This window comes from Colossoma macropomum, unplaced genomic scaffold (genome assembly GCF_904425465.1).
Source record: "Colossoma macropomum unplaced genomic scaffold, Colossoma_macropomum, whole genome shotgun sequence".
NCBI classification, from domain to species: Eukaryota; Metazoa; Chordata; class Actinopteri; order Characiformes; family Serrasalmidae; genus Colossoma; species Colossoma macropomum.
The window spans coordinates 44,123,579-44,147,046 of record NW_023494795.1 but is presented as its reverse complement, the minus strand read 5'-3'; the positions used below and the strand labels follow the sequence as shown (position 1 = coordinate 44,147,046).

Below are 23,468 nucleotides of genomic sequence, written 5' to 3'. Positions count from 1 at the left end.
TACAATACCCACCTCTCTCTCTCTCTCTTACAATACCCCACCTCTCTCTCCCTCTCTTACAATACCCCGCCTCTCTCTCTCTCACACAAAACCCACCTCTCTCTCTCTTACAATACCCCACCTCTCTCTCTCTCACACAAAACCCACCTCTCTCTCTCACACAAAACCCACCTCTCTCTCTCTCACAAAACCCACCTCTCTCTCTCTCTTACAATACCCCACCTCTCTCTCTCTTACAATACCCCACCTCTCTCTCTCTCTTACAATACCCCACCTCTCTCTCTCTTACAATACCCCACCTCTCTCTCTTACAATACCCCACCTCTCTCTCTCTTACAATACCCCACCTCTTTCTCTCTCTTACAATACCCACCTCTCTCTCTCTCTTACAATACCCCACCTCTCTCTCTTACAATACCCCACCTCTCTCTCTCTTACAATACCCCACCTCTTTCTCTCTCTTACAATACCCCACCTCTTTCTCTCTCTTACAATACCCCACCTCTCTCTCTCTTACAATACCCCACCTCTTTCTCTCTCTTACAATACCCACCTCTCTCTCTCTCTTACAATACCCCACCTCTTTCTCTCTCTTACAATACCCACCTCTCTCTCTCTCTTACAATACCCCACCTCTCTCTCTCACTTACAATACCCACCTCTCTCTCTCTCTTACAATACCCCACCTCTCTCTCTCTTACAATACCCCACCTCTCTCTCTCTCTTACAATACCCCACCTCTCTCTCTCTCACACAAACCCACCTCTCTCTCTCTCACAAAACCCACCTCTCTCTCTCTCACACAAAACCCACCTCTCTCTCTCTTACAATACCCCACCTCTCTCTCTCTTACAATACCCCACCTCTTTCTCTCTCTTACAATACCCCACCTCTCTCTCTCTTACAATACCCCACCTCTCTCTCTCTCTTACAATACCCCACCTCTCTCTCTTACAATACCCACCTCTCTCTCTCTCTCTTACAATACCCCACCTCTCTCCCTTACAATACCCACCTCTCTCTCTCTCTCTTACAATACCCCACCTCTCTCTCTCTCTTACAATACCCCACCTCTCTCTCTCTCTTACAATACCCACCTCTCTCTCTCTTACAATACGCCACCTCTCTCTCTCTCTTACAATACCCCACCTCTCTCTCTTACAATACCCCACCTCTCTCTCTCTCTTACAATACCCCACCTCTCTCTCTTACAATACCCCACCTCTCTCTCTCTTACAATACCCCACCTCTTTCTCTCTCTTACAATACCCCACCTCTTTCTCTCTCTTACAATACCCACCTCTCTCTCTCTCTTACAATACCCCACCTCTCTCTCTCTTACAATACCCCACCTCTCTCTCTCTCTTACAATACCCCACCTCTCTCTCTCTTACAATACCCCACCTCTCTCTCTCTCTTACAATACCCCACCTCTTTCTCTCTCTTACAATACCCCACCTCTCTCTCTCACTTACAATACCCACCTCTCTCTCTCTCTTACAATACCCCACCTCTCTCTCTCTTACAATACCCCACCTCTCTCTCTCTCTTACAATACCCCACCTCTCTCTCTCTTACAATACCCCACCTCTTTCTCTCTCTTACAATACCCCACCTCTCTCTCTCTCTTACAATACCCCACCTCTCTCTCTCACTTACAATACCCACCTCTCTCTCTCTCTCTTACAATACCCCACCTCTCTCTCTCTCTCTTACAATACCCCACCTCTCTCTTCTGTTATATGTTAGCTGCATTAGCGCTGCAGCTGCAGCGTTAAACTACAGACGTATACGTCACGGTTACCTGCTGTGTCTGACTGAGTGTTTCTGAGGTGGGGGGGCTGTAGATTAGATCAGATCAGCATGTAAACAGTCTGCAGGCGTCTGTATGAGCCTATATGAGCGTAAAAGGAGAAGTGCTTTAATTTGTCTGCAGACTAATCAAAAGCCCCCTTATCGCAGTGCTGTGTTCAATCAACCAGCTCACTCAGCTCACTCCGCTCACTCAGCTCACTCCGCTCATTCACCTCTCTCAGCTCACTCCGCTCACTCAGCTCTCTGAACTCACTCTGCTCTCTCAGCTCACTCTGCTCTCTCAGCTCACTCAGCTCACTCTGCTCACTCAGCTCGCTCTGCTCTCTCAGCTCACTCAGCTCACTCTGCTCACTCAGCTCACTCTGCTCTCTCAGCTCACTCCGCTCACTCCGCTCTCATCTCACTCCGCTCATTCACCTCTCTCAGCTCACTCAGCTCACTCCGCTCTCTCATCTCACTCACCTCACGCAGCTCTCTCAACTCACTCCGCTCACTCACCTCACTCCGCTCACGCAGCTCTCTCAACTCACTCCGCTCACTCTGCTCTCTCAGCTCACTGCACTCACTCTGCTCTCTCAGCTCACTGCGCTCACTCTGCCCTCTCAGCTCACTGCGCTCACTCTGCTCACTCACCTCTCTCAGCTCACTCAGCTCACTCCGCTCTCTCATCTCACTCAGCTCACTCTGCTCACGCAGCTCTCTCAACTCACTCTTCTCACTCAGCTCTCTCAACTCACTCCGCTCACTCAGCTCTCTCAACTCACTCCGCTCACACAGCTCTCTCCGCTCACTCCGCTTACTCACCTCACTCTCTCAACTCACTCCGCTCACACAGCTCTCTCCGCTCACTCCGCTTACTCACCTCACTCTCTCAACTCACTCCGCTCATTCACCTCTCTCAGCTCACTCAGCTCTCTCCGCTCTCTCAGCTCACTCTGCTCATGCAGCTCTCTCAACTCACTCCGCTCTCTCAACTCACTCTGCTCACTGACCTCTCTCAGCTCACTCAGCTCAATCCGCTCTCTCAGCTCACTCAGCTCACTCCGCTCTCTCATCTCACTCCGCTCACTCACCTCTCTCAGCTCACTCTGCTCATGCCGCTCTCTCAACTCACTCCGCTCACTCAGCTCTCTCAGCTCACTCAGCTCACTCTGCTCTATCTCACTCCGCTCATTCACCTCTCTCAACTCACTCCGCTCACTCAGCTCTCTCAGCTCACTCAGCTCACTCTGCTCTATCTCACTCCGCTCACTCAGCTCTCTCATCTCACTCTGCTCATGCAGCTCTCTCAACTCACTCCGCTCTCTCAACTCACTCCGTTCACTCAGCTTGGTCAGCTCACTCCGCTCACTCCGCTCACTCCACTCACTCTGCTCACTCAGCGCATCTCAGATGAGCTCACAGGAGCTGCTTTAGCCTGTAATGTACCTGAGATCAGCATCACACACACAACACACAAACCCTCATACCTGCTGCTTCTCCTCTCTTCATCTGTTATGTTATTCATCTGCTTAGGTATTTCTGATCGTTTTGTTCTGTCAGTAAGTCAAGGACACTCAGTGATTGAGAACACGAAGTACATTAACTGATAAACAACGGAAAAAGTAACGCAGGCTAAAGCTGATCTTTCGGTTGCGGAGGCCTCTGTGTGATTCTATTATCTGTCTTAGTACAAGGTTGTTAATATTACTATTAATAATGTTTTAATTATTTATCTGAATACTTATTATTCATTATATTATGTGCTCGGGATGATAAAAACATGAATATTTTGTATTTTGAACACTAAAACCCCGTCCTGCTTTAGCTAAAAGCTAACGCCCCGTCCTGATTAAGCTAACACCCCATCTCGCGTTAGCTAACACGTCGTGCTGTTGCAGAGCGCAGCAGCCTCTCCAGCCTCCAGCACTCGTCTGTAATGTATGATTATTTTAGAGCTCTATTGTCCACAGAGACATTATGCTGATCATAATTAACGCTGCGGCGCTTTGATCAGCCTGAAGTGTAGCGGTGTGTTAAACAGACAGTTGAATAATGCATGCGTCCCCCGCTATCTGACCGTCACTGACGGCTGTTCATGCTTAATGAGGCTGTTAGCATAAGCTAATCTCAGCGCCGCGTACCTCTGTAGCTCCAGATTAATAATGATTAATAAAGTCATTTATGATCATCAGTATGGAGAACAGGACAAGGCAGAGGAACGGAGAATCACAGGAGCGGCCAGAAGTTTATCTCTGGCCCTCTAATAAACGCTGGTGTTTTTGAGGAAGTGAACTGTCCCTCATGGAGAGCAGCCAGATCTCCACACGGTCACCAAACATTCACGTTTTCATCACCTGTGGACGTTTACATGCTGTAACACTGCATCGGTCACTTGTAGCTCTTTCACAGAGGATAATAATAACAATAATAATAAGAACCCGTAATTCTTCATCCTCCGCCGTGATTCATGATTCATGATTCATCGCTGTGGTTTCATGTACAGTCTATTTTGGCTTCAGGGTCACAATGGGTCATATAAATGACATTCAGCCCCAGGAGAACGCTGACCGCTGCACAGAGCAGAGGGTAAGCCAGGCCTTAGCATGATGCTAACAGGCTAATGTAGAGAGATGCAGGAAGGGTGACAAAGCCAGTTTCATGTAGCATGTCCCAATGTCCCAACGTCCCAATGTCCCAGCGTCCAAATGTCCCAATGTCCCAGCGTCCCAATGTCCCAGCATCCTGTCTCACGCTTTCTTTTAAACATGTAAATAAGTCTGTTTGCAACATCTTACTTTATTGAGACCTTATCCACATGTTTGTGTATTGGGGGACCAGATGTTCCTGTTTTCTGGGGACAGTACCTGTTTTTGGTGGTCTTTGTTTTTACATGTATTTCAAATATATAAAAATACACTATATGGACAAAAGTATTGGGACACCTCCTCATCACACCTACAGGAGCTTTTATGAATCCCATTCTAAATCCATAGGCATTAATATGGGGTTGGTCCCCCTTTGCAGCTGTGACAGCTTCCACTCTTCTGGGAAGCTTCCTACAAAATTTTGGAGTGTGTCTGTGGGAATTTGTGCCCATTCATCCAGAAGAGTGTGAGAGTGTTTCACACCAAACCACTCTGAATGACTTTGTTTACATCTTAATCATTTAAATGTACAGACATTTGGAAAGTTATGAGCTCCTCCTCTGAGGCTGTGTTTCAGAATTAGCCTGTGTGCAGATATCATGAACATCAGCTCTGAAGAGTTTTGATGGAGCTCAGGAGGAGAAGAAGGAAATTGAATTCTGTGGTAATTTATGAGTCCTATTGTTCGCCATACGCTCTGTGGAAATCAGCATTCCCCCCGTCATGTTCTCCGCTACGCAGTCATGATGTTTTGCTCTGCAGGCTTGCTTTGAATAGTCTATACATGCTGATGACCTGACCGAGGCCTTTTATACTCTTGTGTAATGACTTTTTCAGAGTCGGCTGGCTTCTGTTCTCCTCGGTTCCAATCTACTTCAGTACTGACCTGATGGATTTGTGCTTCTCTGAGTGCTTTCAAATGATATTTTAACTTATACTCAAGTATATCAGTGAGAAAAGTATTTTATTTTAGTAATCTTAGCAATTATTTTACGCCAAAATGACCCCCAAAGAGAAGATCAGAGCCCAACAAACTTCAGTTCTTATACAGCTTCGTATAAACCAGCTTCTTATTCCAATTTTTCTTCCACCTTAAAACAGCATTATGTTTTTTTGTTGAAACTAAAGGGGGAGTGTCGTTACAGTGGCGTCTAGTTTTTCTCAGCATGTCGTACGTCTTTAGGTATTAATGTCACACACACGGACTCAAAAAGAAGGTCCGGCTCGATGTTTTGGCCTCAAATGATCTCAGAATCAACATCATACTGATGAAGATGTGATGACTATAGTAGATAATTCACTCTCATCCTCAGAGACGCTCCTTCACCGAGTTTACACTGAGTTCTCTCCGAATTCTCTTTGAACGCACTCATAAAAGTCAGATTCATCCACTTGTGGGGGTCCGAAGCACAACTGACACTACGAAATGTTCTTCCACACGTTGCATGTAACTACACATTTTCACCAGAGGGGTCTCCAAATCCCCAAATCCTACATAGTGTTGCTTTAAATAGTGCAGCTGTGACATTATTGCTCTAAACCAAACATGATTAATCACTCCAGAGAACACGGTTCCACTACTCCAGAGTCCAGTGGCGGCGCTTTACTCCACTCCAGCCGACGCTTGGCATTGAGCATAGGGATCTTAGGCTTGTGTGCAGCTGCTCAGCCATGGAGACCCATGGAGAGGCAGTTTGGAACTCAGTAGTGAGAGATTCACCAGAGGATAGGAGTTTTATGCACTATGGGCTTCAGCACTCAGAGTATTTGTGGTCTACCGCTTCGTGGCTGAGCTGTTGTTGCTCCAATTCACAGTCATAGCACTTACGGTTATCTGGAGCAGCTCTGGCAGGGCAGAAATCTCACAAACTGATTTGTGGTCAGAGGTGGCATCCTATGACAGAGCCATGTTTAAAGTCACTGAGCTCATCAGTGCGACCCTCTACTGCCAGTGTGTGTCTATGGAGTCTGCAAGGCTGTGTGCTTGATTTTATGCACCTCTTAGCAATGGGTGTGGCTGAAACACCTGAACTCAGTAAATAGGATGGGCGCCCATACACTTTAGCCATATAGTGTATATGGTACAGCTCATCACTATTGCTATATGTAGTATTAGACTCTTAAAAAAAGATGGTTCTTCAAGGGTTCTTTAGTAAAGAAAATAGTTCTATATAGAGCCATGAACACTGAAAGAACCCTTTGCATAATTAAAGGGTTCTTTGCATGGTGAAAGCGTTCTTCAGATTAATGCAGAATGTGTTGTATATGGTTCTGGATAGCACCAAAAAGGGATCTGGCATTGTTACATTGTCAAGCTTGTGACAATACTGGAACAATTTTTGGTGCCATACAGAACCCTTTTCAAAATGGTTCTGAATAGAACCATCTGTAGCACATTCTCCATCAATCAGAAGAATTTGATCATGCAAAGGTTTCTTTGCGTGTTCATCGTTCTATATAGAACTATTTTCTTTACAAAAGAACCTTTGAAGAGCCGCCTTTTTAAGTGTATTTACAGCACATTCTTCCTCAATCTGAAGAATGATTTCATGCAAAGAACAATTTAAGCATGCAAGTCATTCTATATAGAACTCACGGTTCTAAGTAAAATTATTCCCATGTTTGTAAGTCGTTTTTAAGAACCCTCTTTTGTAAGTGTGACAGTATGTAACAGTAACTCTCCACACAGCTCTGGAATCTTCTCCTGGCAGGAATTGAGGTGCTGCTGCTGCTTTGATGCAGAAACAAACTTTTCCGATCAGCCTCGAGTTTCGAAGAGTTGTATGCATTTATATTCAAATAGCCGCTGAAGTTCTGAGGAGGTTTTACTCAGTAAAGCCTCGTTTCACGCTCGCTCTCCCACCGGTGTAAACTCCCACCATAGGGTACAAAGCGCTGCGCCTCCACAAACAGCGACACGCTTCTCTCTTATTTTCTGTGGGCTGCCACATTACAGCTGCTAATTACTACAATTATCCCCCAGAAATAACGGCCACCTCCTCCTCCTCCTCCTCCTCCTCCTCCTCCTCCTCCTCCTCCTCGCTGTGGAACAGTGCGGCCAGGGTCAGTCCAGCCCCTCCTGGACGCGCTCACACCAGCTTCATGCTAAATCTGGACGACCTCACAGCTGCTGGTGTTCAGCGGGTTTATGGAAACTTGCCTGTTTTTCTTTCAGGAAAAGTTCATTTAAGAACCATTTAGAATCCTTGAATGTACCGTTTGCCCCTTCTACCCCAAGTGTAGTCGGCCAGTGAAGACACGTTTGGTGTCTGAAGTTAGCTTCTTAGTTTTTGCGCTGGAGCTACAACACTAATGTAGCTAACGTGCATGCATTAGGGTGAACAGATGTCCCCATTTACTGGGGACAGTCCCTGTTTTTGGTGGTCTGTCCCTGGCTGGAGCTGCCTCCGGAAATGTCCCCGTTTTTAACTGTGCATTAAAAACACACCGGAAAGTCCTAAGAAAGTCCTGCAGATGGGGACATCTCGCGTTATGCTTCTTTTGGCCAGCAGAGGGCGCTACTGCTGTCTATTGACCACTCGCTCAGCTAGTTCTCTTCAGTGCTCTTCAGTGTCCACTGAGTCCTCAACATCAACACAAACGTCTTTTCAGGACGCGAGGTGACCCAGGGGTTAAAGCAGGAGTTGAGTTACCGGACTGAATCACTCTACCAGCTGACCGGTGGGCTCTGTTTTGTACAGGCAGACAGTCCTGGACCCCCGCAGGGCCCACTGTATTTCACACCTTGCCTGTAATGTGTTGCACCTGCAATTCATTATTAACCAATTTTGAACACAAACAGCAGGGGGCGCTCTTAATACTCTCCTTCGCTGCATATATTTTTACTGTAGCTTGTCTGAAATGAAAATACGGTATTGTTAGCTGTAGTTGATTTAGAGTTACATACACCTTTCTGACACAGACGAGGAAACTTTTCCACCAAACCTTCTGTTTTCACTGCATTTAGGGGCATTGTCTTTATTAGGGGGATGAGACCCCCCAAACCTATAATTCACACCCTGCTAACAAATAATGGAGCATTATGTTCCACCAGTTAGCACAGCGCTAACTGTATGCCTAAATCATCACTCTCTCATCTCACACTGTGTCGAGTTGTTAAGCAATCTCTAATAAACTTGCAGATGTTTTCACAAATGTCAAAAATGTCTTTATTCTTCGCTGCTTTGATCTTACGTTGGAAACATGAAAGAAATCAAAACATTTGAATTAAGTGAAAATATTCAGATCCATCAGAGCCTTTTTCTCTCTTCTTTACAGAGGGTGGCATTGTGTAGAGTGAACGTGTGATGTGGTAGGTATGTGTCTCGGCCTCCCGTCTCCAGGAAATCAATTAAATAAATAAATAAAAACAACAAGAAAATCATTCTATTCATCTTCATGTTCTATGTGTCATTTTTCTCATATTTTCAGCTTAAGCTCAAGCTGACGAATAACAAGGACATTTATTTCATAGCCATCTCTTCCATGAAATACGATTAAACTCGGAGTTTGATCAGCTGGTTTTTGGGTAGCTCAGTATATCATTTGTTATTCACTATCTTGAGTATCAGCCATACAGCTTTACCTTTACATACACTGTTTATACACGACCACTCTCTCCATTCCTGTGCTGTCAGTCAGTGCAGCGTTAGTGGTGTTTTAATGCACAGCGCTTCATTCTGTAACTCTAATCTGAACCTTGAAGCTCTGTTTGTTTTTATGTTCCAAAAGCTACAGAACTTACAACCAGCAAACCTCTCCGCCATAGTCCAACCAAACTCCCACCCAAACTCCAATCAAACCTCCAACCAAACTCCAATCAAACCTCCAACTAAACTCCAGTCAAACCTCCAACTAAACTCCAATCAAACCTCCAACTAAACTCCAATCAAACCTCCAACTAAACTCCAGTCAAACCTCCAACCAAACTCCAATCAAACCTCCAACTAAACTCCAATCAAACCTCCAACTAAACTCCAATCAAACCTCCAACGAAACTCCAGTTAAACCTCCAACTAAACTCCAATCAAACCTCCAACTAAACTCCAATCAAACCTCCAACTAAACTACAGTTAAACCTTCAACTAAACTCCAATCAAACCTCCAACTAAACTCCAGTTAAACCTCCAACTAAACTCCAATCAAACCTCCAACTAAACTGCAATCAAACCTCCAACTAAACTCTAATCAAACCTCCAACCAAACTCCAATCAAACCTCCAACGAAACTCCAATCAAACCTCCAACTAAACTCCCAACCAAACTCCAATCAAACCTCCAAGTAAACTCCCAACCAAACTCCAATCAAACCTCCAACTAAACTCCAATCAAACCTCCAACTAAACTCCCAACCAAACTCCAATCAAACCTCCAACTAAACTCCAATCAAACCTCCAACTAAACTCCCAACTAAACTCCAATCAAACCTCCAACTAAACTCCCAACCAAACTCTAATCAAACCTTCAACCAAATTGCAAGCCTTCAGCTAAACTTCAGTCAAACCTTCACCTAATCACCCAACCAAACTCCAATTAAAGCACCAACTAATCACCCAACCAAACTCCAATTAAAGCACCAACTAATCACCCAACCAAACTCCAATTAAACCACCAACTAATCACCCAACCAAACTCCCATTAAACCTTAAATCACTAACCAAGGCCCAACCAAACCTCCAACCAAGCCTCAACCAAACTCCAGCCATATTCCTAACCAAACCAGTCCAACCAAACCCCAGTCAAACCCCAAGAAACCACCAACCAAACCTTCAGCCAGACCCCCACACAAATCTCCAACCCAACTCTAAACAAACTCCCAATCAGACTCTAAAAACTCCAGTCAATCCTCCATCAAACCAACATTTCAGTTTGTTGTATTCTGTACGCAGTTGAATTTCCGATCAGAGCTAAAATATTCAATTTCATGCCTGAACAGAATTCTTTGACGGCGGTCGAGTTGGTCTCTGCTGGTCTGATTATAAAGTGTCTCTGCCATGCGCTCAGTCATTTAACCACAACAGCTATTCTCTTTAATAATAACCGTTATTATCCATAACACGAACTGTTCTAGACTTCTCATAATCGGTTCCACTTCTTCCTTTCTACATGTTTACATAAAATCAGACAAAATATCTCTCTCTCTCTGCCTATACCTCTCTCTCTCTCTCTCTCTCTCTCTCTCGCTGTCCCTCTCTCTCTGTCTCTCTCTCTTTTTTCGTCTGGTGATTTCCTATATTTGGTGTCGGGGAGGGGAGGGAAACTGGATGAATCAGATTTTTTACTGAGTTAATGCTTTAAGGCACCAAACTACAGAGAGAGAGAGACAGAGAGAAAGAGAGAGAGAGAGAGAGAGAGAGAGAAAGAGAGAGAGAGAGAGAGAGAGAGAGAGAAAGAGAGGGAGAGAGAGAGAGAGGGAAAGAGAGAGAGAAAGAGAGAGAGAGAGAGAGCAAGAAAGAGAGGGAGAGAGAGAGCGAGAGAGAGAGAGAGAGAGAGAGCAAGAAAGAGAGGGAGAGAGAGAGAGAGGGAAAGAGAGAGAGAAAGAGAGAGAGAGAGAGCAAGAAAGAGAGGGAGAGAGAGAGCGAGAGAAAGAGAGAGAGAGAGAGAGCAAGAAAGAGAGGGAGAGAGAGAGCGAGAGAGAGAGAGAGAGAGAGAGCAAGAAAGAGAGGGAGAGAGAGAGAGAGAGAGAAAGAGAGAGAGAGAGAGAGAGAGAGAGAAAGAGAGGGAGAGAGAGAGAGAGGGAAAGAGAGAGAGAAAGAGAGAGAGAGAGAGAGCAAGAAAGAGAGGGAGAGAGAGAGCGAGAGAGAGAGAGAGAGAGAGAGAGAGCAAGAAAGAGAGGGAGAGAGAGAGAGAGAGAGAGAGAGAGAGAGAGAGAGAGACTTGAAGCTCCAGTGTAAAAGTAAAGGTGCAAACTTCAGATTCCAGTCATGTCTCGTCTGGTGGTCTGATGGTCTGATGGTCTGGTGGTCTGGTGGTCTGATGATCTGATGGTCTGTGTTTGGAGTGCAGTGTGGAGATCTGGGTAAACCTGATCGTGTGCTGGACTGTGGCTTTACCTCGGAGCTGAGAGTTTGGGGTCTGTAAAACATACTTAGGGAAAAATCAGGTGAAGCGGATTCGTCGCTCTCAGAGGAGGAACGCAGAGCCAAAGAGGAGTCGGTTTATTTACAGTGTTTCCTGGAGACGAGTGGTATCTTATCATTCTGCTATTATCTGGAGTGGCTTTATCTTTCTTTCTCTCTCTCTCTCTCTCTCTCTCTCTCTCTCTCTCTCTGACACCCACACTCATTCACACTCTCTCCACCATCTCTCACAGATACGCACCAACCGTCTGACACAGTCTCTCTCGCTCCCTCTCTACTCCCACCCAGTGGACAATCCATGAACTTCCGTTTCTCTGCAGTCACTGAAGGGCTGCCTGTTTCCTTCATTAATCTCCGGTTCTGGGGAATTAAGGTCAGAGGACTGAACCAGTGATGCTTTCTGGGTCTTTCAGACACAATGTTGTGGTTTTACATTTAGTTTTTACTTTTTCATAAGAGCTTCAGTTGCTATAAGGAGTTTTCTTCATTCTTGATTTGCGCTCTATCCTGATGACACAAACAACAGGAAATCCAAACGCAAACCGTTATAACACAAAATCAAATCAGCCCTCCAGCCGAACCACCAACTAAACCCCAGTCAACTCAAACCCCCAACTGAACACCATCCAACCTCTAACCAAACCCCAACAAACGCCACCCCTCAACCAAACTCCCGACAATACTCCCATACAAACCCCCAACAGACCCCATGAAACTCCCAGCAAAACCCCAACAAATTTCAACCAAGCCTTGGCAAACCCAAACCACACCCCAACAAACTTTAACCCCCTAACCAAACTTAACAAAACCCCCAACCAAACTCCTGACAAAACCTCAACAAACTCCAACTCCCAACCAAAATCCCAGCAACACCCCATCCAAACCCCAGCAAACTCCCAACAACACCCCATCTAAACCCCAACAAACTCCCATCCAAACCCCAACAAACTCCAAGCCCCCAACAATACTCCCATACAAACTCCTGGCTAAACCCAACAAACTCCAAACCTCAACCAAGCTCCATCCAAACCCCCAACCAAACCCCAACAAACTCCAACTCTTCAACCAAAATTCCAACACCCCATCCAAACCCCAGCAACTCCCAACAATACCTCATCCAAACCCCCAACAAACTCCCAACTAAACCTCAACAAACTCCAATCTCCCAACAAACTCCAGTCCCCCAACCAAAATCCCCACAACAACCCATCTTAACCCCAGACAACCCCAACAAACTCCCAACAACACCCCATCCAAACCCCAACAAACTCCCCACCAAACCCCAACGAATTCCGAACCAAACCCCAGCAAACTTCAACCAAACCCTAGCAAACTCCAACCCCCAACCAGACCTCCAAAAAACTCCCAACCAAACCCAAACAAATTCCCAACACCCCACCTAAACTCCCATCCCAGCAAATCCCAACAAACTCCCAACAACACCTCATCCAAACCCCCAACCAGGCTCAGCAAACTCCCAACAAATCCCCAACCAACCACCAACAACCTCTCAACTGCACCTCAAAAACTCCAACCAAATCTCTAATCAAACATTTAAAAAACTCTACCGAACCTCAAACCAGACTCTGACCAAATTCCAAACCAAACACTCAACAAACTCCAAACCAAACCACCAAACATCAAACAAATCGAAAATCAACCCTCAGCCAAACCCCATCCAAACTCCAACTAGAGCCCAAATAAAACCTCTGACCTAACCTGACCAAACTTCAAACAAACCACACCCAAATCCTAATCAGACTTCAACCGAACCCTGAACTGAACTCTAGCTAAACTTTAACCAACACGTCCCTCCAGCTCTGTCCACACTCTCCTCTGCCCTGTTCCTCCTCCTCTGTTCTACAGCATCTAATCTTCTCTCTCTCGCTGTATCTTCACCTGCGGCTGTGTCCCGTTCACTGCTGCCCCCCCCACATCGCGTGACCTTGGCTGAGTAGCCCTCAGAGGCCAGGGCAGCCATGCAGTGACAGCTGCTTCTGAAAAATTCCACCAACAGCCTGTAATGAATAAGCTTCAGCAAACAGCGGCCACAGCAGAAGGAAAGGTCATCGTGCTCTGCTGCCGGAGAGACCCGCTGTGTGGTGCAGCGAGGGAGGAACGCTTCACAGGAGAACCAGCGTTTCAACCTTTAAACAACATGCAGATGTTTGTTTTTGTCAGGTGTGGGATTGTATAAATGGTCCATATGTATTTTATACATATATAAATACTTGTACATAATAATAATAATAAGCCCCAGATATATTTTATATACAGTCATATAAAAAGTTTGTGTGCCCTGGTTACATTCCATGTTTGTGTTGATCTTCTAAGTGAAAAGTTTCTATTTATTTGCTGACCTGGAAAAAAATAAATTATAAAATGTGCTAGAACTTTTGCACAGGCCACAATTTATGATTTTTTTTTCCAATATATGAAATTCAGTAAATAAACTGTGCATTAAAACGTGCAGAAGTGTGTCTCTGTAGAGGGTGTGCTAACTTATTCACACTTACATGTGACCAGGGGCGCACAAACTTTCGCATATGACTGCATGCTAATGTAGCTTCAGATAAAATATATGGACTGTATTTTACACGTGTCAGATATTCCAGAACGCCAAAAAACGTTCATGTGAATCACTGTTAGCTTAAAGCTAACATACCACCAGAATGCCATAGGGTCGCTAGGAGAAATGAGCATCATTGTAGAGGCGGTTTTACTCTTATTTTGGCCGTGTTTGGACATTTAAGGCCTGAACTGAAGGCCTAGCAGTAGCAGTTTATCACTGTGATGACCGATGTACAAAAATAAACACAGAGAGGCAGCGTTGGTTACAGCAGGCCCCTCAGAGCCGCTCTGTCGTACAGCGTGTTTAATGTGGTTTTAATAGTGAGATGTAGCACTGAAAAATACAGCTGCCATCAAAAAGGCATTAGACAGCGAGAGAAACTGCTGGGTTTCGTTTCCCCTCAAACAAACTCACAGATGCTGACATGCAAGCCAACAAACACACACTTACTTTCAGCACTTAGCGTCTGTCAGCGTGTCCAGCAAAGAGCAGCTGTTTGTTTTTCACAGTGTGTCTGATTGTTTTCCACTCCAGAGCATCTCTCTCTCTCTCTCTCTCTCTCTCCCTGTCTCTGTCTCTGTGTCTATCTCTCTGTCTGTCTGTCTGTCTGTCTGTGTGGGTACAGCAGGATCCTCATTTTTCTCAGCTAGTATCTGGAGGGTCCTGTATTCCCATAGCCATATGTTCCCAGGTTCCTATGTTCCTGGGGCCCTATGTTGCCATGGCACTGTGTTCATAAGGCCCAATGCTCCCAGGGTCCTATGTTACCAAAGCCCTATGTACCCAGGAACCTTTGTGCCAAGGATCCTATGTACCCAGTGTCGTACATTCCTAGGGTCCTGTGTTCTTAGGGCACTATATTCCCATGATCTTTTGTATAAGTATTTGTATATGTATTTCTATATTCACAAAGCCCTATATTGCCAGTGTCCTATGTACCCAGGACACTGTACCAAGGGCCCTACATCTCCAGGGTCTTAGATTACTAGGGCTCTATTATTCCATGGTCCTAAATCCCCAAGCCCCTACGTTTCCAGGTTCCCATGTTCCTAGGTTTCTACGTTCCTTGGGCCCTATGTTTACAGGGCCCTATGTTCCCAGCATCCTATGTTCCCAGTGTTGTATGTTCCCAGGGTCCTACATTGCTAGGGCCCTATGTTCCTATATTTGCTTGTTCCTGTGTTCTTAGGGCCCTATATTCCCATGATCCTACATGTATGTTCCTTGGGCCCTATGTTGCCAGGACACTATGTTCCTAAGGCCCAGTGTTCCCAGGGTCCTACGTTACCCAGGCCCTATATTTCCGAGGTCCTTTGTTCACAGAGCCTTATATTCCCAGTGTCCTTTGTTCCCAGAATCCTACACTCCTAGGGTCCTATATTCTTAGGGCCCTATATTCACATGATCCTATATATATATATATATATATATCCTGGCCCTATGTTGCCAGGACACTATGTTCCTAAGGTCCAATGTTTCCAGCACCCTATATTCCAGGTGACCTATGCTCTTAGGACCTTGTGTTCCCAGAGTGCTGTATTTTAAAGGAACTGTGTTTCCAGGACCCTACAATTCCAGGATCCTATGTCTGTAGGGCTCTGTGTTCCCAGGTCCTTAATTTTCTAAGTGAAATGTCTAGAAAACAGTGGTTTGTTTCCAGGGCTCTGAGTTCCCTCTCTGTAATTTGAGCCTGTTTTATAGCCTCTCAGGGTGAAGAAGTGAGTTTTCATTTTCACTGTAATGAGTCTGCATAAAGAACAGCGTTCTCCCAGCAGCCCCGCAGGGCCTGAGCCTCAGAGCACCGACTTTACTGTGACAGAGAAAAGACAATGAAAACAAACTGTTTTAAAGCGGCAGATAACACAATTATAGGGGGGTGGAGGGGGACACCCCCCCCACCTTTTCAGAATTATGGGAGATAAATGTGGGAGGGTCGTGGGATGGTTGCCAATAAAAGTAAATAGCTGAGATTATTGATAGCATATATATCTGGGAGTGATGTTTCCATATATACACTCTGGTGATATTGTGCTGTCATTGCAAGACAAACAGAGCTCTGCTGCATGAGCGCAGACGCTACGTTAGCTTCTCAGAAAACGCCTGAAGTCCTGAAAAACGTTAGAACCCTTTCACCATGCAAAGAACCCTTTAAGCATGCAAATGGTTCTATATAGAACCATTTCCTTTACAAAAGAACCCTTGAAGAACCATCTATTTTAAGAGCGTAGCTACATTAGCCTTGTAATCATGTGCCAAAACTAAAGAAGCAAACTTCAGACACCAAACACGTCAACCACATTACCCCTTTATCTAAACTACAAATAAATAAATAAGTAATCTAACTGTGACTAGTCTGTCAGAGTGAGGACTGAAAAGAATATCAAATATGAAATATGGATGGGGGGGCAAAGCAGCACCTGTTCATATTCCCACTGATTCCCTCGTGAAGTTTTATCATCTGTCATTCCTCATTAATGCTGTTGATTAAAGCCATTAATTATGAATATTTTCAGCATTAATTATGAAGCATCACCTCACATTATGAGAGAGAGAATCACATTATGAATTATTAAATGCCCTGCCAAAATTGTCTGCTATTGTATTGAAGGGGAAGTCCACCCATTTTCTGAAATTTTCCAATAATTGAGTGTGTGAGATGTGAACAGAGTGATTCAGAGTGGTTTGGTGTGAAATGGTTCAGATGTCTTTACAGTGGTGGTGATAGGAACCAGGGGTCGCCATGACTACAACACAAATATAGACATTTTATTTACTATCCAGAACCACCAGTGAACCTACACGAGTCTTCTGAGTTTATATGGAATGTTGATGATGGAAAATAGTGGAAAACCTGAAATAATAAGTTTTCTTTGGGGACTATTGTGCCTCACAGTGCCCTGCATGTATCCCTCCACCATGAATGGAGTTTAAGTTCTCTAAACTATCATAAAACAGTGTCTCAGTCATCAGGCAGTGAATTCATAACCATTTCATGTAGGAACTTTCTGTGAGGGAGCTTTTAGAGGTTGACGTCTGGTTCCTATCACCACCACTGTGAACAGTTCTGACTCGGTAAGTTTATCTAGAACAGAGCGTTTCACACCAAACCACTCTGAACCGCTCTGATTACATCTGAACCACTTAATTATGCAGAATTTAAATTGAATGAACTGCACTTATTGCTGTGTTGTATCCCTCAGGGTTGCGTATAATCAGTGGTGGCCAGGAGGAGGCGTCAGGGACCGTCCTGCCTGGCTAGAGTAATCCGAGCTGGAGTAGAAATGGAGCGCTACCTGGGGGAAACCTCTGGAACTCCCCCTTCACTCAATGGCACCAACGCCACATCAACCCCAGGGGCGGCGTTCCACGTTTCCATGGTTACAGAGCGCCTGGCGGTGGTGGTCACTCTGGGTTTGCTAACGCTGTCGACCGCAGTAGTGAACGCGGCCGTGATTGCGGCGATCTTCACCACGAGGAAGCTCCAGCTGCCCGCCAACTACCTCATCTGCTCACTGGCCGTCACAGACTTTCTCGTGGCAGTGCTGGTGATGCCACTGAGCATCCTGTACATCGCCACGGAGACGTGGTGCCTGGGCCAGGTGATGTGCGAGGTGTGGCTAAGTGTGGACATGACCTGCTGCACCTGTTCCATCCTGCACCTGTGCGTGATCGCGCTCGACCGCTACTGGGCCATCACCAAGGCCATTGAGTACGCCCGCAAGAGGACCCCCCGCCGTGCCGTGGTTATGGTAACCAGTGTGTGGGTCATCTCCATCTTCATATCCATGCCACCCCTGTTCTGGCGGCACCGCAGCGACGGTAACGGCCCCAGCGAGTGCTTCATAGAGCACGACCAGGTGGGCTACAGCATCTACTCCACGTTTGGCGCATTCTACATCCCCATGACGCTCATCCTGATCCTGTACTCGCGCATCTACAGTGCTGCCAAGACCCTGTACCAGAAGCGCGGCTCGTCACGGCACCTCAGCAGCCGCAGCACGGACAGCCAGAACTCGCAGCCAAACCACTGCCGGGTCACCCACGCCTTCTGCGTGTCTGACCTGTCCACCTCCGACCCCACCATGGAGTTCGACCAGCTCAACGTCGACCCGCTGGCAGACGAGCGTAACCAGATCTGCAGCTCCCGCGAGCGGAAGGCCGCCCGCATCCTGGGCCTCATACTTGGCGCCTTCATCGCCTGTTGGCTGCCATTTTTCGTCAAGGAGCTGCTGGTGGGCCTGAAGGTGCTGCACCCGTCCCGCAGGGTCTCCGACTTCCTCACCTGGCTGGGCTACGTCAACTCGCTGATCAACCCGCTGCTGTACACCAGCTTCAATGAGGACTTCAAGCAGGCCTTCAAGAGACTGCTGGGACGCAAAGAGCACACATAGACCAGAAGGAACATCTAGGAGAAATGTCAAATATACACACTGCAAAAAATGAGAGAAGCATCTTGAGCTGATCTTCTAATCTTAAAATCAGTAAATATGTCATTTGTTTAAGGCACTGTGGCTGGTTTTAGGTGACACTAATTTGATCTGATGTCATAATAATAATAGTAATATAAAATTAGCAAAAACTATCATGAATCTTGTTTCTTAAAACCTCATTGTGTGCTAAATTTGACACTGTAATGCTTAAAATAAGACACATTACTGAAAACACTTCTTAAACTGATGCATGGAAAGCTTCACCTATGATAATAAAAGTGAAACACAGTGGATCAAAGGCCCAAAACAAATCAAGTGATCACGTGGCAACACTGGCTCTCTTAAACGGGAAAATATTGTAAGATTAACAGACTAGATTTGTATGTATGAGATTAATCAGCTCTTCGCTATAATAGAACAAATTTAAACATGACTTATTTTAGGAAAGCAGTGTGTTTGGAATGTTTTTAAGATTATAAAATGAGACTTCTGCCCAGTCAAAGTCTTTAACTAAGCCAAGTTGTGCTGAAATTTCGTCTTTCAAAGTGAAGTGTTTCAAATTTTTTAGGTCTCTGATTTTATGTTAACAGGTCAGTATAATTCGCTCATTTCTCCAAGAGAATTGTAATGTTTGTAAAAGCTGGCTGAGTAATCTCATACAAGCAAATCTAGTCTGTTCATCTTTAAACAAAACTGCTTATTTTCAAGATTTTCTGGCTTAAGATTTCGAGCCAAAATGAAAAACAAACCCTCTATTTCACATCATTTCACCTCTTTACTAAAAACAATGCATGAAGCTTTTCATTTAAAAAAAAAATGCTGCACTGGTGTCAGAATTGAATACAATCCACCTTAAAATGTAATAAATGCAGGCCTATACTGCTTTCCACTGTGCGGTACTTTAAATAGATTTTCCTCACTGAAACGCATCATAACAGTGAAAACAGTGAAAAGTAGTGCACACATGATGTCACTTTTCCACATGTGACGTGCAGAATATGAGCAAAAATGAACAGCAAAACCTCTACTACACTTTTCACATTACGTGACTTCTTTTTTGTACTTCGGATGTATTTGCCTCATTGAAATACAACCAGAACAGTGAAATGCAGCACACATGATTGCATTTAAACAGCACCATGCAGAAAATATGCCAAAACTAAAAGATCCATTAAACTGATTTATCGCAGTTTAAAATACTGCACAGTGGAAAGCAGTATAGTGCCTTCATTACGGACTGTGTTCCATTCTGACACCAATGCAGCATTAAGATAAGAAAATCCTTTATTAGCTCCACAGCGGGGAAATTCTCAGTGTTACAGCAGCAAAGGGAGAGCAAGACACTCAAGAAAAGAAAAGAAGTAGCAAGAAGAGAAATTAACAAGCAACTTATTAACTTTGTTAATAACTTAACAAGGTTTTTACAGTTTTTACATTTTTAAAATGAAAATTCTCACGCATTGTTTTTTTCAGTAAAGAGGTTAAGTGAGGTGAAAACGTGTAATAGAGGGTTTGTATTTCATTTTGGCTCGTATCCTGCATGAAGCTATAGAACAGTAATGTCGTGTGTTCATTGCATTTCACGTTTTTCCACTGTGATGCTTTTCAATCTGGCACCAATTTCTCTCCATAAAAAGTGGGTAAATTTGACATTTCTACAAACTATCCATTAAAATTGGTGGGTCTGGATCTGTGAAGCACTTCTGGGACTCCTTATGTCTAAAGTTATGATATAATTCTCACATTTCTGGGGAGCCATAGAGTGTTTGTCATTAAGTGGTGTGTGTTAAAACTCCTGAAATTGCTATAATTCAACCTGAAATTAACAGAGCTAAAACTCTGGTCATTATGGGTCACTATGTGTGTTGACCTCAATGTGTTGTAACTCAACTAGCACTCAGGGTGGCACTGTTCTGCAGTTTTGGCTGGGGATTTGAACCAAGAGGGCACAAATCATGAATTCAGTTAAATTCTTTGACCAAGATTTGACCTTAAAGTTCAATTTAGGCTATTTTATTCTGGCTATAGCGTCATATGCTGTGTTACTCCAAGTGAGTTATGTTGGGTTATTCTCAAACTAAATAAAATGTTTTTTATTATAATTCTGCTTTTACCCTGGTTGACACACACAGGTTTGCTTTGTTGTGGAGCACATTTTATTGATTATTTTGTGGGTGTGCTTCTCTATCAAAAGGAATATGAATAAATGAACCTATTTGATATTAAGCATTGCGCTGAATGTGTTTTACACCTCTTAGTTTGAGCATATTTAAGACTTTGGATCAGGGTATTTTCAGTTGAGCAGATTCTTTCTCTAGAAATATCAGAAATTAGGCCTGTTATTAGAAAAGTGTGTAGGTATTTTAGAGGCCTGAGGGAACAGCCCACAGAGCACACGGAGCCCTGAGGCAGAAATATCATCAGATTAATTCACACTGGAGATGGAGAGCTGAGCTTTCACCATGGCTGCATGTGGGCCTTCACAAATGCCTTCTGTGGGTTGAAATCCTTCCTAAATTCTTCTTAGATTTACTTTTTATGTCTTGCTGTTCTATGTTAGATTGTCCTGACAATTTTCTCCATCTGACTCTTAAAGGGGAACTCTTTCAAACTGAATGCATAATAAGCCAGACAGGAGGGCCCCTGTCAACTCCTCCTGGCCACCAGGGGGCCTCAGCACTGGTTATACTCAACTCTGAGGGAGATGACAGCAATCAGTGCAGCTCATTCAGTTTAAATTCTACATAATTCAATGGTTAAGACGTAAACAGAGACGTTCAGAGGGGTTTGGTGTGAAACGAGTCAGAACTGTTCACAGTGGTGGTGATAGGAACCAGACGTCCACCTCTAAAAGCTCCCTCACAGAAAGTTCCTACATGAAATGGTTATGAATTCAGTGCCTGATGACTGAGACACTGTTTTATGATAGGTTTGAAATAAGGTTTTGTTAACACTGTTCTCTCATTATCAGTATTACATATGAATGAAAAAGAAGATTCAATGAAAACATTCTATATTTATGTTGTAATCTTGGTGATTGTCGCTACCTGATTTGCTCCACTGTCACGCATGTTTAGAGAATATTACTTTTACCAGCACTGCCCGATCTACCTGGAGTTAAAACAAAACAGCCACATCCTTCAGTAGTAGCTCCATGTGTCCTTTGCTTTCTTCCTACATGTTTATCAATGAAAACCCTGCTGAAAGACCATAACCATTACATAACCATTAGGATTAAAATCGGATGTTTTTGCTTTTTAACGGTAATTGGCTTAACCGGACCACTAGTTTCCTGTAATAATAAAAATAATAAGAATAAGTCTTTATTTATACAGCACCTTTCATACCTTACATGCAGCTCAGAGAGAAGGATAAGTAAGAAAGATAATCAAGAATAGAACAACAATCAATAAAAAAATCCAACAAATAAAAGTAATAATACTTTACTTTTAATGTCAGTCAATGGAACCAGACTTTTTTCCAAGTCACTTTGGGTCGTTTCTTTTGATCCATTCATCGTGAAATTTACGCACAATGTAAAAGACAACAGGCATTTTCAAATTATGTAAAAAACGAGGTTTTCTTTTTGAAAAAATGGTTTTATATAGCAGCAAAATGCATCTGGACCACGAACACCTCTTAAACCATTAGAGTCCTTTACACTGTGATATCAACCCATCAGGAAAGCACAGAATACCATTAGTGACTATTGGTCACCAACAGGAAGCAGCAGAGACTTTTAATGGTTTCTATGATATTTTTTCAGCAGGGGACACTGAGCTTTAAGGTGTCATTATCTACCTGAGCTGCTAGTCTCATTCTCCTGTATTTGCACTGTAATAACAAAAGCTTGAGCAGAGCTGGGCAAAATATACACAAACACTGAGTGTGTTTACATGCACTCAATAATAACTGCAGAATAACTGCAGAAAATCAGATTTTGTCAGTAATCTGATCAACAAGTTTACATGCTCTTGAGTAATCAGATAAAGGGGAAACTCCGGGTCTACATGAGTCAGACAGTAATCAGATTACTGCTTTACAACCAGCCAATAAACTCACAGAATCAGACGTGATGAAAACGTAAAACTCAAACTTCATGCCGTGACTTTTTTTTAAAACATCACACCATTTTACCTGAAAATATGAACTTACATCATCTATAAGATGAAGAATATTTAAATCCTATATTTCGTGTTTGGATTCAGCGCCGCTTCAAAAGTGTTTAGCTGCGTCTCGTGGCAACGCTGCTCGCTTATTTCCGGTTCCGCTGTCTGTTTCGCACATGCTCAGACTGAGAAATCCGATAGAAATCAGAGTAAGAGTTTACAGCACTGAGAAATCTGATTACTGAGCTAAAATCCAGCCTCTTTATCAGATTTCTTAATCGGATTTCTAGATTGGAGTATGGTGTTTACCTGACCATTTCAATAATCGGATAACTGCAGAAATCCGATTATGATCGGATTATTGAGCGCATGTAAATGCACTGCATTACATGTCCAAATAAAAGCCGTTTATATTCAGTCAAAGCTGCACAGCTGTTTTGGTGTGGAACCCGAGTTCCTGACCTGTGTGACCTGTGCAGCGCAGTACATAAGGAGGGAGGAGACAGCTCGCATCCTAAACCAAGATGATAATAACTCAGCGGGTTTTGTCTGCACCCCTCTCGTCTCACTGCGCTCTGTTTTCACTCACAGGCAGAAACTTAATGATAAGTAGCGTCAAACTAGGAGAGAGAATGAGACTCATCATGTAACGCGGCTTCAGTATTAAACGCCCCAGGCTATTAGCTAATACGACGTCATAACAAGACAGGCCTGCGGGTTCAGATCGGGCAGCGGCGTGAAACGTAACGCAGTGTACGCATGCGTGACAGTGACTCGGTGCAAATCAGGCCGAGGACTCAGATCAGATAGCGACAGTGACGCCTGGTTACTATCAGC

At 44.2% G+C, this 23,468-nt stretch overlaps 2 protein-coding genes across 2 annotated transcripts in view; one reads left to right on the top strand and one right to left on the bottom strand.

Annotated features, from left to right (window-relative positions):
• Positions 1 to 19,740, top strand: part of LOC118816025 (5-hydroxytryptamine receptor 1E) — a 30,403-nt gene extending 10,663 nt beyond the window's left edge. The window contains exon 2 of the mRNA XM_036582513.1: positions 17,293 to 19,740. Within this exon, the coding sequence (XP_036438406.1) occupies positions 17,374 to 18,483 (1,110 nt within the window). The 5' untranslated portion in view covers positions 17,293 to 17,373 and the 3' untranslated portion in view covers positions 18,484 to 19,740. The remainder of the gene's footprint in view (positions 1 to 17,292) is intronic.
• Positions 2,679 to 3,282, bottom strand: LOC118816335 (trichohyalin-like). Its single transcript, XM_036582856.1, has 2 exons — positions 3,277 to 3,282; positions 2,679 to 3,185 (listed from the first exon to the last, which is right to left on the bottom strand). The coding sequence occupies exons 1-2, from the start codon at positions 3,280 to 3,282 to the stop codon at positions 2,679 to 2,681; spliced, it is 513 nt and encodes a 170-aa protein (XP_036438749.1).
• Positions 19,741 to 23,468: the final 3,728 nt, after the last annotated feature.